Here is a 17,672-nt window from a genome sequence, read left to right as displayed (position 1 = left end):
ACAGGATGTAAACCACACTGGGGGGCAGTGTTACTGTTGTGTCTCAGTCACCCTAGACCTGGCCACAAAAAAGCAGTGAGTTTATTCTTTGCATCTTTTCTGACATCATATCCCTTCGGCTACACCTTTGCTGTGGGACTCAGAGCTGTGTCCTGGTTGTGTCCTGTTACTGTATTATAACAAGAGCTCTGTGTGCACATCTGTTCTGTGCCCCAGTTTCTGTGTGAAGGAAACGTGAGCGCTGGTGCCAGAGGCGACTGGTCTGTTGCAGCAGGTCTGATTTGTTACCTTCACTGCACGTGATTCCAGAGGATGCTGCAAAATGCAATATAGAAGTGGCCTAGTTGTTTCAATGCTTTGTCTAGCACTTAGGAGAGTAGCTTTAAATCTACTATTAACTGCTCAGGTATAAAATTTTTTAATGCTCTGAGTGGTTCCATTTTGAACTACAACTTTACAGTTCAGTATTGCCTCTTAATCATACTGTCTCTGTATTTGCTTATACTACGCTTTTGGTCTTCCATTGAGTGATGAAGTTTATTTTTCTTATTGCAGCTGCCAAAATGATGTACTATTTAGATCCTTCAAGTCAGAAAAGAGCGGTGGAGCTGGCAATGACCCTCGATGAATCCCTCATTAACAGAAATCTTCAGGTAACAGTTATTTATGAATTGTAAACTATTACTACTTGTGTATCTATTTAAGGTTATGCAAGCTATAGGTAAGAGGAAGCTTAAATGGTTGTTGCACCTTATGGTAAGGAGTTTGAGTTGCCATGTAAGAGAAAAGGCTCTCAGTTTCGTCTGAACTGAAACATTTTCTGTTCTTTTTGAACATTTTAAATAATGTAGTTTTGTCATAATATGAAAATAACTAGGTAGCAGCAGAAATCATGTTATTGCCTTAAGCAGTGGAAAAGCTTATTAAACATTAGAGCATGCACACAGTAAAAGATGCTCGCACTCCCTAGTAAGGAAAGGTACATTCTGTCAGAGCTTTAGCTGTTATACAAGTGACTGTTCACAGGGAAAAGACTGTGATGTGGGAGTAGCTCAGACTATGAAGGTTTTCCAATTGTTCTCCCAGAAAGCTGTGCAACTTCTAGTTTTAATAAAAGGTGTGTATGCACATTTTGATCTTAATATGTAGATAAATAAAAAGCTCATTAAACTTTGAAGCTCTGCTCCATGTTGGTAGTCATGGGATTACCCTCCATAAGCCACCACCACTCCCCTTCCTATCCTTTCCTAACCCTCTTTCACCTTCTTCTGTGGAGGCTACCAGTCCTGGCTTGCAATTCAAAGAATTCAAAAGGGGGTAATTTATTTATTTTAGTGTCTTCATACATTCCTTATAAAGAACTAAAGTAAAGATGTTTTTTTTCTTCATATGATAGTACACTGGCAGAACCTTAGCTGATAAAGCAAGCAAAAAGAAATAGTTTCCTTTTTCTATATAATATAATACTTTTTAAAGTATTATATTTAAATATATATATTTATATATATAAATATATATTTAATATATATTATATATATTAATAAACATGTGTGTATTATATATTAATATACATTATATATACATTAATATACATTGTACGTGTATATTAATATATATATTAATATACTTATATGATAAATATATATTTTGTATATATATATATATATATATATATAATAAATATATAATACTTTTTGAAAGTATTTCTGTATCCCTGTCAAACCATTTCCTTTGGCATAAGGAAGTGCCAAAGCACTTAATTAATAGAGACTCCTTCACAGGCATTGCAACCTGTAGTACACTGCATTTCTCTCAGTTCTCCTGCTGTTTTCTTTCCCTTTTTTGCTCTTTACTTCTGGGGACTTGAATTTTTTAAATCTACTGCAAGTAAAGTTGGTGAACTTTATGGTAAAATTATTCTTCTGTGAGCAAAAATAAGCCTTTTCCAAAACACATTTTTGGAAATATGATGTGTTCAATAGAACTTTACGGGGAAGTATTTTAATAGATTATTTTGACAAACGGGAGAGGATAGGGTTGAGAAACGACAGTGTCATGACTTCTAAGCTTGCTTAGAATATAGAGGATTCAGGTCTTTTCTCTAGCTGATCTGGGAATGGGACACAAACTCAGATCTTATACACACTAAATGCATATTTAGCACCCTGTAAACTTTTTGTTTTTTGTTGCTATTGTCTGAATAGTCTTAAACTATTTAAGATAGAATATAAATAGATTCAGAAAAGAAAAATAAATTACCTTCAACAGCATTTTTGCATGGTAGCTGTTTTTTTCTTTTTCCTGAGAATTGGACTGGGGAAAGATTAAAATGTAATCAAAAATAGTTTGTGGTTTTGGAGATGTTATCTTGTTTGGTAGGACTGTAAGAACCATCTACTGACACAGCAGTGTATAAAATCACATATGCAGCATTATGAGAAAATGAAAGAAGTTTGATTTAAGCATTCTTGATGCTAATGTAAAGAAGCAGTTTGATTTCTACTAAACTTCTAAATGGAAAACTGGAAGTGCCCTAAAAATACGGGAATCTGAAGGAGTCTGGGCATTTGTTGAAAGGCATTCATGAGGAAAGAAATTGCATTTCATTTTTAGTGGAGATCAACTGTCTCAGGGCACACTGCAGGCATGTATCTGGATACATTTGACCTTCTATAGACACCAGAGTCACACAGAGCTCAAGTGCAAGGGGAAAAATGGGCTTGCTGAAGAGAACTTCAGAAACCCATAGCAGGAGGACAAGTAGTTAACCTCAATACATACAACAAATAAAAGCTGTAGTAAATTTCAGAGGATTGGAAAAAAAAAACAAAGATACAATAGCATGTGAGGTAAAGGATGTTAAATGCTGATGAGCTTTAGTGAACCTCAATAACTAGCTCAGTTTCTCATGTTTAGAATGCAAATTGAAAACAAACAAACAAAAAAAAAGTCTTTTTCCTCTTCTAATTTACAAAATGGCTATGAAACTGCGGATATTTGTGAAGGATGTGAAAATAACCAAATTGGCTCAATTTGGTAATTAGTCACACACCAGTAAGTCATACTCCCTTAAATGTTAAAAATAAATAAATAAATAAATAATTGTGGGATATAATTCCACAATCATGATTCTTCTGATTTCTGTCTGAAAGCACATTCACAAAAATCAGTTTTAGGAAATTATAGTATGTATTCTGGATTCATTGGTTTATTTGTGAAGATTAAAATTGGCATGCATGTTATGCATTGCTTAAATGCTGAGCATGTCTCAAGATCTGGGGGGAATCAAATCTAAAACACCCATTTAATGGTAAGTGAGCCTGATTCTTGGTTGCCAACCAGTGAGAATCATTTTAATTTTTTTAAAGGAAAATCAGGAGTAGGTGACATATTTTCATCTTCAGTCGAGATCTCCAGCTGTGTTTTAAATCTGCTTAAACTGCATTATTTTGAATCAAACTGCACTGGTCTTTCATGCTATGTCTAGTGAGGAAAAATGTCATTTGGTACTGACAGAAACCTGAAAACAGTACTTGGGGTTTGTGTTTCTCTGTAGTATTACATAGCTTGTTTGTGAGTGTTCAGATGAACGTTTAAGAAACCATAACACTTCTTTATTTTTCTCTTTAATTAGACATGTATGGAGGTATTAGAAGCTTTATGTGACGGTAGCCTTGGAGACTGTAAAGAAGCATCTGAAACTTACAGAGCAAATTGTCATAAGCTTTTCCCTTATGCTTTGGCTTTCATGCCCCCTGGATATGAAGAGGATATGAAGATCACAGTTAATGGAGATAGTTCTGCAGAACCTGAAGAACTGGCCAATGAAATATGAACAACTTTATTGGAAAAAAATGACATTGGACCATATCTGGTGTATAATATTTTTGTCACGCACCTGCTGAATTGTTCTAACTTACACAGAGAATGGAAGGAAAAAAAAATGTTGCCTTCAAATAGTTTTACTTTTTTTTATCCTGCTGACAAAGTATATATATAAAATATCTAACATATTACTGGATATAGGTTGTTCGGTTTCTTAAAAATTAAAAGCTGCTAAAATTGAAGAAAAAAACCCTTATCCTTACCTACCTACCCATGTTTTTAAACTAATTTATATGAAATCTGGAGGTGTGTAGCCCTCAGAGCAGGTGTGTGGCAGAAATATTACTTTAAATTTGTCTTGTGAGATTACTGTTATCTCAGACAGCAAAAATGCTGTTTTAGCACTGGATTCTTTCACTGAGCACAAAGAGTTGTTGGGGCTTTAGCATCTGACTGATTTTGATACGGGGATGATTCTGTCCATAGGAAGTATGCAATGTGAATCAGAATATACAGAGAAACCCGCAACATACGCGTTATGTTGTGGATGCTGGGACATACCAATACCAAGCAGAATTAAAAAAAACATAGTGTGTTCAATAAGCTTGTTGTGTCTCTGAAAATCACTGTACACGATCAGTTTGGTGTTCTTGCACCACAGTTTTTAACTGAAGGAACCAGTGGGAATTATATCTCTCTGAATTAAACTTGGGGGGTGGGTCGGGGAGAACCAACTTTGCTGTTTTTGAGATGAACCTATCCGCGTAGGTTGGCCAAACTTTTTAAAACTGTAATGCAAGAACCAAATAAAATTATGCACTGTGATGTGGCACCAACTAATTAGAAAGATAGCATGCATTTTTCACACAGAGTGAAAACAAAATGAGAACATACTATGGCTTGAAGTTGCAAAGAGGAGAACTCCTGACTACCATTTTGACTGATCAAGAGACTAATAGTTTAAAACCTCAGCAGGCCTTGTTCACGTTATGCAGAAAAAAAAAAAAAAAAAAAAAGTGCTGCAGTTTAGATACCTCTGGAACTTTTCCACAGTGTCACAGGTTTGTAATACTTGAAGCCCTACATTTCTAAGAATATATTTCTTGCTCAGTTGTTTCAGGCAAGCCCAAGACTTTGTAACTTTTAAGGGGCCCAAGATTTTTTTTCAATAACAGACCAGCTTCTTATTCCTGCAGTTACAGATGTAATTTCCTTTGTCAAACATAAGGTACCAAATATAATGCAATAAAATGTTTTGAAAAACAATTGTGTGAATATTTAAACCAATCTCTGTTGTACTTTGAAAATGAATGGGTTCATTAGAGCGCAGCTCAGGGTTGGCTTACTGTGCTGTCCAGTTATGCTAATAATGTCACTGCTGATGGGTGGATGTTGAGTATAAAGTGCAAATGCATTATATGTGAATACTGAATGTCTGGGAAGTCCTATAACACAGAATGCTTTACTACTTGGCTTTTAAGTTACACCAATGTTATGTTGAATTTTATTTTCCAAGTCAAGCTATGTTCTACAAGTCTACTGTGTTAATAATACAGCTGTGTGCTCAAATGTTTTTTTTTATAGGCTCATCATAAAACAGAGCAGAAAATAAACTACAGCTTATAAAGTGAGTGCCTTCTTTGCTGCAGGAGTTCAGTTTAGGGTATGTCGTGTGGATACACAGCCTTCCTCTTCCACATCATGGATGTCAGTGATTGACGCGTGCAGTTCAGAACTCTAGGAGGATTTGTTGAGGTTTGTAGTTTTCTGTCAGAAGAGCAGTTTTTTGTTTCTTGTGTATTCAGCGACACTTTCTTTTCACCGTTAGGTTATCCTTGCGTATGTCTGTAGCATAATACATGTTGGAAATGTAAGTTGTATTGCTGTATTTGTATATTTAATCCGCTGGGCTTTAAGGGACTAGAATACCTGTAGAGCCTTTAACTGACTCTGGTATTTAATGTCTAGATCTCAGTCTTTTCTGCGGCCTGAGATACTTGGACTGCATGTCTTCTGCAACTACTGAAGATGGCTCAATCTTGCATACACAAGCTATGAGCTTTTGGCCTTGCCTCTTTGAGTATTGCTGCCATTTTCCTGGCTTCTGATGCTTAGCTGGAGGCAGATGAACGCTCACTTTTTTAAACAGATTGCAAACTGCGTCAAGCAAAATTTGTTTTTCAAATCCTGTTTTTTGGGTGCTGCCTATAAATGGGATTATTTCCTTTACTTTTTTTACTGCCTGTTTTTGTGTTGAAATAGATGAAATAAAAGCAAGAAGTTATCCCTCATTATGCAAGTGGGAAAGGCTATTTCTGTGGGCCTTCCAGAAACTTCCATGTGTGCATCTGTTGCAGTTCCCCCGAAGACACTTGTAACCTTGCTGAAAGGCATCCACGGTCCTTCAGAAGCGATGCTTTCAGATTAAAGAGGTTGCACATCCCTTTCCAGAAGGCTGCTGTCCCAGGCAATGAAACTACGCAAAGAGTTTATCTGGACAAGAAGGTTCTTTAGCTGGCGTAGGAATTGTAATTCCTTCACCTTCACACATCTCATGTTAGGTGCAAGGTTGACTCCTGTGGAAGAGTTTGTAAGAGGTTGAAATGAAGTTATAATCCAATGCAAGGAGTAGTCTGTGTAGCACGGTACTCTGTACTGCTGCTACAGTGAGAACTTCCCACTGCATGGTGAGATCCAAAATTATGATCATTGGTGTTCAGCTGCCAAAGCAGGCGAGCAGGGATCGCAGCTGTGGTCAGAGCGACCGAGAGCAGCAGCTTTTTAGTGACAGGCTTTGGCTTGGTTCTCCAGTTTCTCCTGGAGAAAGGTGTTTTCACCACGGGTGATGACATGCCGTGGGTATCTTTTTCTTATAGGAGGGTCGGGGGGAGGTGTTCACACAATAAAATTTCTGTAGACGAAGACGGTAAATTGTGCTAATGCATAAGCAGTGTCAGAGAAGTGGGCTTGAATCACAAGTAATTGAAAGTGGTGATTTGCCCTAAGATGATGGGGGTGAGGAGTGTCTCCTTTTTCATTTGGAGACCAGCATATTCAGGCATGAGGTATGTGTACAAACCAGTAAATACTCTCAAGATGATCTATTCAATAGCTCTTATACTTTGCATCTTAAATGCCTTAAAAGCCTTCATATTCTTCTGAAGTTATGTTTTTCAGCAGAGGTCTTAATACTTCCATGATAGTCGGGGAGGACTCATTTCCTGGTGCGTGGCATCTTGAGTACAGAAAGAAATCTGTCGCTTGGTTTTTCTCCTAGCATAGGGAGAAAATTTCAGGCTTTCCAGGGAGCTCTTTAGGGCTAGATGAGGTATGTATTGTTAGCCTAATAAATCTTCTGTTAGTGTTTGCTGCGGCTTGTTTTTACAGGTCTGGGGATTCTCAGCTGAACAGTAGGCCCTGGAAGTTGGTGTGAGACCTTATTCTTCAGCCAGACAGAATTGTATTTGGCTTTTTAGAAAGAAAGTACCAGTGAGAGTAGGGTGAGATCAGGCCTGAGAAACCAGAGGTGCAAATACAGTGTCAATATCACATGAGCAAGTTCAAATGAAAAGATTAAAATAAAAGATCTTAGTCTTACACGATGCCTTTGAGGGTTTGAGCAATGGTGCCATTGTTCTTGTAGTGCTAGCATCCCATACACCACAATTGTGCTTTGGACATGTGCCACTAATACTAAAACGTTTGATATTATGATAATCCAGCTCAATGTACCTGAGCAAAAATGATTTTATTTTTCCCTTTTCATGATTGCTTCAAATGTTTTTGTAATTGTTCTGTACTGAGTAGCTAGCTAGCCTTGAAATCTCCCCCTATCTATCTTAAGGAAGTTTGCTCTAAAAACATGGTTTGTACCTGATTGATCATGTTAAGCAGCAAAAACTGCATGGAAGTAAGAGTTGTGCTTGTCTGGTAACAGACTGCATCCTGACCTCCTGCTTTGTGGTTCTGCGGAGGAAAAAGATGCAAAGCTAGCGTGGTTAGACAGCGGTAGCAGTAAGGAATCAGTCTGTAAGCGTGTTAATTAAAGGTATTCCAGATGGAAATGGTTGCTGAGCTTGGGAAAGACTCGCTTCTAGGAGTGTTCTGGTGATGAACTGGACTCTGATGTTTTAAGGAGCAAAGGGCATATACCTTTACAAACCATGGTCATGTCATTGTGATGATATTTCCTGGGAATTTAGGCATTAAAACCAGCTTGTCTCAGGCAGAGACTCTTCTTTGCAAGAGCATAGAGACAGCATTGACAATGGCGAGGAGAAACTGCTTACAGTGGCTTGGCAAAAGGAGACTGGAAGGAGTTATGAGGAGGTGACATAATAGAAATCCTGTTTTAGATTAAGTATACAAGTATCGTTTTTGTTACTGGAAAGTGCTGAAGCTGTAAATACTATAAATGCAGTCTCCTGTGTCAAAGAAGCTGTAAGTGTGTATTACTGTAGAGTGGTACAAGCAAACAGTAGCACGTTCACAAAGATTCTAGCTTTGTATGTTGGTCTTTGAGTAAACAATGGCAGAAAACCCAGAGGACAAGGGTTGTCCGGTTTACAAGGGGCCATATCAAAGGGTCTGTAAGAATATTTCAAGATAAGTATCACTAGAAAATCCAAAGCATCTTAGAATAGCTTCCCTAAGATGTTTGTTGTTTTAATCGAAAATGTTACATCTGCTAATTTTCCATAAAAAGGTAAAAATTCTACAAAATATTTCTGCCTGGCACTGCCCATTCAATATCTACCTCTACTAGTTCTAGTCTAGTTCAGCTACTGCTTAATTTTAGCCATTTAGCACATAACATATGAAGAAATGTCATTTACCTGGTTGGTGAACAAATGTATGATAATGGCTACGTTTAGTTTTAAAATGTAATGCAATAAACTACAAACTTAGTGAAAGTCCTATTGTTGGTTCAGTGCGGCAGCATTATTTATTGCTTCATTGCTGATCCATTCAAAGATCTGAAATTATGAAAGTCCACCGAGTTACTTGCAATTGTACTGGGATTCGCTTTCCCTTCCAGCCTTCCTAACTGGTTACCAATGTTGTACTGTGTTTTTACGCTCTTCTCTGGTGATAGCAAATATCCAACCTGGCAGGAAGTCAATCAATGAATAAAAATGCTGAGTTCTGTTTGTAAACGAGTACTAGTGTTTCCTTGTAGGGTTCGGTGTCCTGCTCAGATGCCTAACAGCCGTGTAATAAATCATCCCTTGAATGGCAGCAGTCATGGATACTTCTCTTAATTCCTGGCTGGCTGTGATCGTGGCAGCTCCATCATGCTGATGGGTCACACGTTGGGGTGGGGGCCTCACAGATGGAGGAAGGCCAGTAGGGGAAAGGACCTGGCTACCTTGGGAGTCAGGCTGGGAAAGAACCAAGTTGGCAGGGAGGTTTCACCAAGTTTTTCCTACCCTATGAGCTGCTTATATATGTACCGTGAAAAGGTGCTTTGCTCTTTCAGGCCACAAAGACCCAATATGGAGATTTGGGAAATGCTCTTGCTGTAAGATTGAATAAGAACAGGGTTTGAGAAGCAAGTTCACTGAAGAAGCATTTGCTATATTCCTCAGATCTAGACTGAAGGGGCGGCAGGGAGCTCAGTAGACTTCTCTTCCCCATCCATAAGACCCCAAAGCTCTCCTGACCCAGCATTCCCCCATTTCTTGTGGTTTTAATCAGTCTGCAGACAAAATAATGTGGTAAAGGGGACAAATGAGATGAAAAGTAACCAGTCAGCAGCTGACACAGCATTGTATCACATGAAGTTAACATTTAGATTGCTAAATTTAGATTGCTAAAATTACCTGGGGAAAATTGTAACTACAGTGTATAGCGAGTAACACTGTATACAACGAGGACAAAAGACTCCAACAACTTCCAGGTTCTATGCTTTTTTTTAAAAAAAAAAAAAAAATCAGTTCCTGTGTTTTTTTTTTTTGGGTGTCTTGTTTGTTTTTGTTTTGTTTTGTCTTTGCTTTGTTTTGAGATATTGAAGTAATCACAGAAATATCTTCATATTCACACCTTTGGAAGTGAAACAGGAGCTTGTTGCAGTAAAAGTTGCTTTGCATGAATAATACCCTACTAAAAAAAAAAAAAAAAAAAGCATCTCTTCTTTATAAATGTCCTCCGAAATTTAATTTTTCTCTTGTGAGACGAGGGGTGTTTGCTCTGGGCAGCTGCCTTCCTTGAACCTTCAAACTCCATGCTCCCACTGATGGGAACAGCACCTTGTGACTAGTCCACAAGAGCACTTAAGGCACGGAAGATTTATGAGGAGAGAAGGTAGCATGGCAGTTCATACATTATTTCATCTACATAAAGCTGTCAGGTCTGACTTTTCATCAGTACCGATCTATTTCATCAAGTATAAAAGATCTTTCTACCTTGCTGTTGTGCTTCTGAAAACTGCCGTGAAGGTCACACGTGCAGGAGCAGCAGACAAAGCCTCTCTGCAGGCATTTTGGCCCTCGCAGCACCCAAGAGATGTGTGCTGCTCACTGATCTGTCCCCTTCCTGCAACCATCAAACCTCAGGGGTTCTGGCAGAGGTGAATAAGCACTGCATTAATAAACAAAGAGAAAAAAAAAAAAAAAGCATCTGGTTGATTATGCAGTTGGCAGGACACTGTCAGTGTTCTGCTCTGCTCTGTGTGTGTGTTTTAGTAATGTGTACAAAGTAATGCTCTTGGTGGGTTGCGTGGCTGCTGCACTGCTTGAGCTGCTGTGCAGCAGGGGAAGGGGGGTTCCTGCTTGGCATAGCGCTTTCCTGTGCTGTAGATGGAGCAGTCTGTGTTGGCTTTGTTGTGGAGTAGTCTTGTTTGTGCTTTTAAATTCCTCTTTTGTCCCCTGACGAGAATCTGTTCACCACAAGTCCTTTACCAAGTCCAATGGATACTCCTCCTCACACTTAACGTTTTTATTGGGCAAAACTGGGTTGAGACGTCCTCGTGCTGCTGTATGTTAGGTAGAGCAGCACTGCAGGCTGTGCTGAGCCACCTCGTGCATCTGAAACCCGATTCATGCAACAGTTCAAACACAAGGGACTGACCCCCTGCCCCATTGTCTCTTCCCTTGGTTCCCTGAAAGTCTGAACTAAAAATATGGAAAGCAAGTGAGGATAGAGGGAACACAATTTGCAGCTCCTGTCACGTTTCGCCTTTTATAAATTATTGACAGGTACACAAAGTGCGTGCATGCTGCGTGAATAATGTATGCTGACCTAAATTCACCCCACATAAAACCCCGAAAGGGAAGGAGAGGGAGCAGTGGAGAAAAACCCTTGTGCTGCGGATGTGCTAAAACTGAGGAAGCGAAGTGATCTGCATGCAGGGCTGAGTCATACGCCTCGAGACATGGGCTGCTGCTGCGCTTTGAGAAATGGGAAAAGACAGACTGACACCACTGGAATAAATAAAAGTGGGAACCCTGAACTGAGTAAGAAGCTTAATAATTGGTAGCAAAAGGAGCAACTTAACAAACCACTGGGAAAATACAGCTTTTGCCTTTTTTCTATGTGAACAATATCAGGTGCTTGGGCTGTTTTTATTTTTCTGCTTTTTCTCACGTACATTATAAATCATTCTTTGCAGGAAGATCTTAGTGTTTCCAATAATGAAAATGTGTTGTGTTCTTTGCTCTCTAATATCCTTTCATTGGTAGCCTCCTTAAAAAGCAGATTTGTGCGGCTGATGCCTTGAGGAGGGATGTTCTGTCAGATGAAGCGTCCTTGGGGCAGTGAAGAGGCAGGTTGGTCCTCAGAGCCGCCTGGGGCCTCCAGCATCTGCTTGGGAACCAGCAGCCGGTGCTGGCAGCAAGGCTTTCGGTGACTGGGGCAGAGGAAGGGGTTGCTCTTTATAAAGGTCACGGTGACTTTATTGCAACCCTCGATCTTATTCCTGCTGGAAACAAAACCAACGTTGCTACCAGATCAGCAGGATTTTACCAAAAGGGACAGAAGTGGGGACAGTTCCCAGTTTTGCTCACAGATCAGATTTTTTATTCAATGTTTTAATTAAAATGGGAGAAGGACTATGCCGTCGATAAAAATGTGAGTCCAGGGAAAGAAGGAGGAAATCTTGTTCATGTAGAAATAATTCACGAAACCATACTCTGATATTGTACTATTTGAAGAAAACCAAACTGATGACAGAAAATAAAATGCACTGTATGTCCTCATATCAAACAGTTCTAGGGATCAGGGTCTCCCACTTAGATCTTACCCAGGCGGGCGAATGGCTGGCAGAGCACAGTGCAGCTGGGTTTATTTGCTGTCCAACCTTGATTTATTGGAGGCCGTGTCACCCACAGGTAAATATAGCAGCTCCCTGACATTTGACGAACCTTCCCACAGCGCTTCCTTGACGCATGCAGAAAGCCCTGGGGCACAGAGCAGGAAGGGAGAAGGCGTGGGCATGGTTTTGGGCTTACAGCACATCTGTTGGATCAAAACGCCTCAGAGCAGCCTCGCTGCCCCTCGGCTGGGGACGAACCCAGCGTCACCTCCTCCGTGCTCCGGGGCAGGGCCTTTGGAGGCAGCATTTGTGCAGGTCTGGTGTGTGCTGCAAGCCCCTGTTTCTGTGACAACCTCCTGAAGTGGGAGTGCTCCTCAGCCGCCTGAGCAGGCCCGACGGTGAGCTATTTCAGTCACAGTGGCGTTACACTTCTGTAGGGACCCCGACCGCCAAGCACTGAAGGCCCAACCCCACAGCTGCTCCAGTTCATACGAAAAGGGGCGTCAAGTGATGGTGCCTATGAAAATATTGCTCGCGGGGCTGCAGGTGCTGCCCTTAGCATGAAGGGTACAGTTTTTCTCTGGCCATGCTTCACAGGCTGTCATGGCAGGGGGTGTAAGGTTTATTTCAGAAATGACTACAACATGGCTGGTGGGTGAGGCCCGTCACCACCCAACCTAAGGCATATGCTAAGCTGAACGCTGTCACTGATCTCCCATCAGCCATGCAAAAGAAAATAAAAATAAAACCCAAGCACAAGCCAGACATGGAAAAAACTTCAATTTCTTTTAATTTCATTAAGGATTTTAGGTTTATAGTTTTGATAAGAACAAGAGCACAGCAGTGAATGAGGAAGTCACATTCCAGGCACTGGCAGTAAAAGAGACTCTCAAAACTTCATCTCAGTGCAAAGACAGATGAAATGCTTGGCTTCAGAATTTAAACAGGGTGTGTCAATACCTTCTCTTTCGGCTTGTTCTGGGGACCTGGCATACAGGGTTCCTAAATGCAGTTTATACAGGCTTCTTAAATGCTGCTTTCTAAAAAGCTGCCCTGTGTTGCTACCACACTCCTGCCACCTGTGTTTCATCATCAAGGAACACATTAATGGAAGGTCCAACTCTTTGAAACTTGCAGAGTCAAGCCTTGCAACAGCAGAGATTTTCCTTTCAAAACCACACAATTTCAAGACATGGAGGACTGGAGACTCGGCACTGAAGGCCTAAGCTCCCAGAGGAGTTCAGAAGTCAGAGGTGCTGTATCTCCGCAGAAACATTAAAAAATGCTTAAATGGATTGCCATGAAACTACCAGCATCAGGAGGACAAACCTGGAAAGTTTCTGGCCCCTTTAGAGCATCATAAGCAGGAGATAGTCCAAGACTTACACTTTTTTTTTTTTTTTTTTTTTTTTTTTTATAATTTGTTCCGTAACTTAAAACCTGGTAGACACCATTTTAGATGTTGAACACAGTTTACATTTTCATGTGACTGACAAGTCTTCTGTTTTCAAGGGAAGACAGAAATAACTATTCTTGAAATGCTGAGTGAGTCCAGAGATTTGCAACTATTTTCAGAATTCCTTCTTCTTTAGGCTTCTCTACATCTGCTAAACAAAAATAGCTTCGAACTTCGGCTCTTGTACATTCACTCACTGAGCTCAGCTGAATAGCATATTAAAAAGACTTGTCCTTTGAAAAGAAGAAAAACAAAAGATTTTTCAGATGCTTATACAGCAAGAAACATTTTTAATGTATTCTGTTACTATAATTAAGTTCAACTACTTTGCTAGTCTCCAAATTTACAGAAAGAAGCATCCAGAAATAGTCAGCACTGGATGAAATGTAATGATCTAATCAACATTTTTATCACCACATATAGAGCAGAAGTGATGAAATTTCCAGTACTACACTGAAATAGCTCGTACAAAAGTGACTTGAGCCCAAGAGATTCTCCTGAGATGTTACTGTATGGGAGTTACTGCACTAACCATCATTTTTTAACTCATCACTAATTAAGAAGATCTGAGCTTGTATCCCATTATTTCACTGCTGAGGACCTCCAAGGAACCATATGTTCCTACTTCCCCTTACATAGAATTTGCCAGGAAATGCTGCATCTCTGAGTTTCTTTGGCCATATCACTGTATTTGCCAGACTTCGGGGCATTTTCATCGGTGGGGATTTCCAGGACCAGGCACTTGCATCCACCTTGCCGTTTCCCTGTTACCTGCACAGTGTGTAGCAGGCATTTCCTAGAAACAAGAAGACCATGGATACCTGCACCATGATGCCTCAGAATCAAATTTTCTGCACAAATTGCACGGCATATGTACAGCAGGCCAGCGCTTCCTGGGATTGCACTTACTGTGTGCATGCTACACGCTGTGTATGCACAGTCTTTACCTGTGGAGTCCAGATAAAAATACAGCAGTCCTGTACCTGTATGATGTAAATAAAAAAACATGTTCTCCAGTTATTTGCCTCTTTAAACTGAAATATCCTGGAGTCAGATTTATGGATGGAAAATATATTTGAATTTGGAAGTAATACGCAATTACACTAAGCTAAAATAGATGCTTTTGAGGGCAAAATGGGAGAGTGATTAGGAAAATGTAAACTCCCTTTTTCCTGTGTCATTGAAAACACATCTCAACATTGGAAAGTTCATTTTGGAAAGTGCTGTTACAGCTCATATTTGGGACATATTGTAGCCTAGCACATTTTATTCAGGGCTGGCACTCTCTGCTAAAAAAGGGGCTGTGTACTTTACCTCAGGGCAACTGAGTGGTATAGAATAGCCTAAGGTAGAAAAGTACAGTGAAGACATGACATGGAAGTTTCACTGAGGATCAGAGTTTATGATTATTTTGGACACTACCTTGGTGTAGAAATAAAAGACTAGGCTTTACTGATTTTTATTTTTTTAATTCAGATATCTCTTGTGCATATGTTGCTCTAAGATTCTTATCCTTCACAGTGAGAAGTTACTACAGAAGATGCACAAATCCCATTCAAATACTTGTGTGAAAACTCCCTACACAGAAAGCTGGAAAGGAATTCTACCAAGTACCGGTAACTTTCATTGTTTATTGACTTTTCTCTCTTGTTTGGAGTTCAGTGTCGTATGACAATATTTCCTTTTTTTTTTTTTTTCTTCTCCAGAAGTAAACAGAGAGAGTGACCTCATTCTGCATGCTCCTGACTTAGCCATAGTAAGATTGTCTGTGTAACAGCTGCATGGATTGATCTAAAAATCCTTCAACCTATTAAGTGCATTTGTACACTGCTCCTACGTAGTTGCTCCAAAATAACTGGAGAACTCTATAATGTTGTGATATACTTGAAGTTAAAATGGTGCTTTAAACACAATGGATTTTCTACTTTACGGCTGTAGGTAGAGCACTTTAAATCAGAGGATCATCTTTAAAACAAGTTTTAAGGCCAGTTTTAATTCACGAGTGAAGTGTGTCAGCAATATTTGTTCTCACATGAAGGAAGGTAGACTTTAAGTAGAACAGACTTGATTCAGTTTCTGTTTGCGAAATCCCTCACCGTGGATCAGCAGAAGTTGTGAGGGTGTAAAAACAAGCTCTTCTCCCCCAGATCTTGTATCTTTCCCTTAAGCTTCCTCTTCCCACAGCGAGCAGACTAGCTATATTTTTGATCCAACCAAGCTAGGACAGTCTTAAAATTTTCATACTAAAACAACACAGTATAGGTTTTGCAGGATTTTACGTACCCAAACCTCAGCAGGCCAGTAAGGCGGTTATTTACATGAATCCCTCCATGCGTAATCTATTTTCCCACTGCTCAAAATATAGCTGATAGAAACACAACTTGTCATCCTGCTGAGCACCTGCCAGTGGGACTAAATGACGTGTATTGAAGGAAAAGGTTTGACCTGTAATGTTAATGGATGTGTACCGTGCTCAGGGCACTGCTTGAAACTATGAACTCTGCGCATCTGTCCAGGTAAAAGTGACTGAACTTTCCACCTCCATCTCACCTACGACTGGGGGGGTCGGTGGCATCTGACCACCATGCACAGAACAGGCAGTGGCCACTGTCCCCTTCATGTTGGGAACCACCCCAAAGCTCCTGCTCTGCAGGGATTGCTCTCCAGGAGAAAGGAGTAATGGGTGGGATGGGTGAAGTCACCTGATGTTAAATCTGGGACGATTTGCAAAGGCTGATCAGGAAGTCTTATGACTGGGGTAATAGGGAAGTTTAAAAAGGACAGCTAAAACGCCCACATGTACTCATGTGGACTTCTCAAAGGGACGCTGCTGCAAGAACATCAAGAATGCCACCAAGGAACCTTAAGTAAATGAGAAGCTTCATTAACTCTGTTTGGGATTTTATTTTCTCCCCTGAAATAATCATGCACTCATTTAAATAAAGAGTACTTGTACCCAGAAACCTTGAGCAAAATCTCTCTCCAGGCCGCTCAGTGCCCCAACTTCCACAGGTCCCCAAAAATGGAGCCTCCTGGCCAGAAGTGCTGTCAGCACCAGGATTCAGGGGCACCACTGAGACCCAGCAGGAGATTTTAGGAACTAAGCTGTTGGAAGGAGCCTCCCTAATGTCCAAACTGGACGCCTGCGAAATCTGCAGTACAGAGTAAGGTCAAAAGTTCTGTATCTGCGAAGCCTGTGGGCAGCTTTCAGAAGCCAGATTTCAGCAGTTCTCAGAAGCATCCCCGTTCAGGTAGTGCTGCCTGTTGTGTGGCTGACAAAACAGAAGTTTGGGTTATAAACTGAGAAGGTCATTAACAATATTTAGAGGCAAAGTCACAGGCAGGGCGCTGGGGGTGTCTGCAAAATTAGCAGAGCACAAAAACCTCTTAACTAAGGATGCCTTCAGCCACTAGGTGGTGTGTGGATTCTGCCACTGACAGTCTTAGTTACTGAAGTAAATGATGTTTGAAAGCCGTTTGAGGGCTCAGATCTAATTATAGCTCAATTTGGCGTAACCCAGATCAAACTTGGTTAAACGAGCTGCTGGCAGACCCTGCCGAGCAGCTGTTTAAAATCTCCTTTTAGCGTGCTAGCCAAAGCCTGGATCAGAGCATCTCCCACTAGAATTAGGAACCCTGTAGCCATTAGGCTATGGAGACACCCTTACTGCTGCTCCCTTTCCTCAGTCATTTTACATTCTTGCTGCAAGATGGAGCAACTAGTGTCGGAGGGTCACGGGAATGCAAGGGTGGCACAGTCTCCTCATCTTCCACAAGTCGTAATTTTCCACCAGAAGTACTCCTCTTTTTTTTTTTGATGGAATGAATGGTTTGGCAGAATAAACGAAGGCACCTTATCCCAGGGGAGTGCTGCAGGGCTGAGGCACCTCTCAACTACTTTGTGTTGGGGTGGTCCACAGGAATAACAAGGACTCCCCGCAGGGCTGACGCCGACTGCGCTAAGCAGCTCCTTTCTCCACGCACAGGGTTTTGATGCACTCTGGGTTGTTTTATACCACACTGAGCTGGGCACTGACACTCATCCGCCTCGGCTACCCCTTTACTCGCCTTCCTCTTGACTATTTCAGGTACCTCAAGGGAGGCTGTAGTGAGGTGGGGGTTGGCCTGTTCTCCCACGTG

At 40.7% G+C, this 17,672-nt stretch overlaps 1 protein-coding gene across 1 annotated transcript in view; it reads left to right on the top strand.

Moving 5' to 3' along the window:
- The window catches only part of NAA15 (N-alpha-acetyltransferase 15, NatA auxiliary subunit), a 43,556-nt gene extending 34,575 nt beyond the window's left edge, over window positions 1-8,981 (top strand). Inside the window, exons 19-20 of the mRNA XM_032186176.1 lie at window positions 556-653; window positions 3,635-8,981. Of these exons, the coding sequence (XP_032042067.1) occupies window positions 556-653; window positions 3,635-3,835 (299 nt within the window). The 3' untranslated portion in view covers window positions 3,836-8,981. The remainder of the gene's footprint in view (window positions 1-555; window positions 654-3,634) is intronic.
- The last annotated feature ends 8,691 nt before the right edge of the window (window positions 8,982-17,672 follow it).

The sequence above is a fragment of the Aythya fuligula genome, chromosome 4, assembly GCF_009819795.1.
Source record: "Aythya fuligula isolate bAytFul2 chromosome 4, bAytFul2.pri, whole genome shotgun sequence".
Classification (NCBI taxonomy): Eukaryota; Metazoa; Chordata; class Aves; order Anseriformes; family Anatidae; genus Aythya; species Aythya fuligula.
Note: the sequence above shows the minus strand (reverse complement) of the source record. Positions and strands in the feature narration are given on the sequence as shown.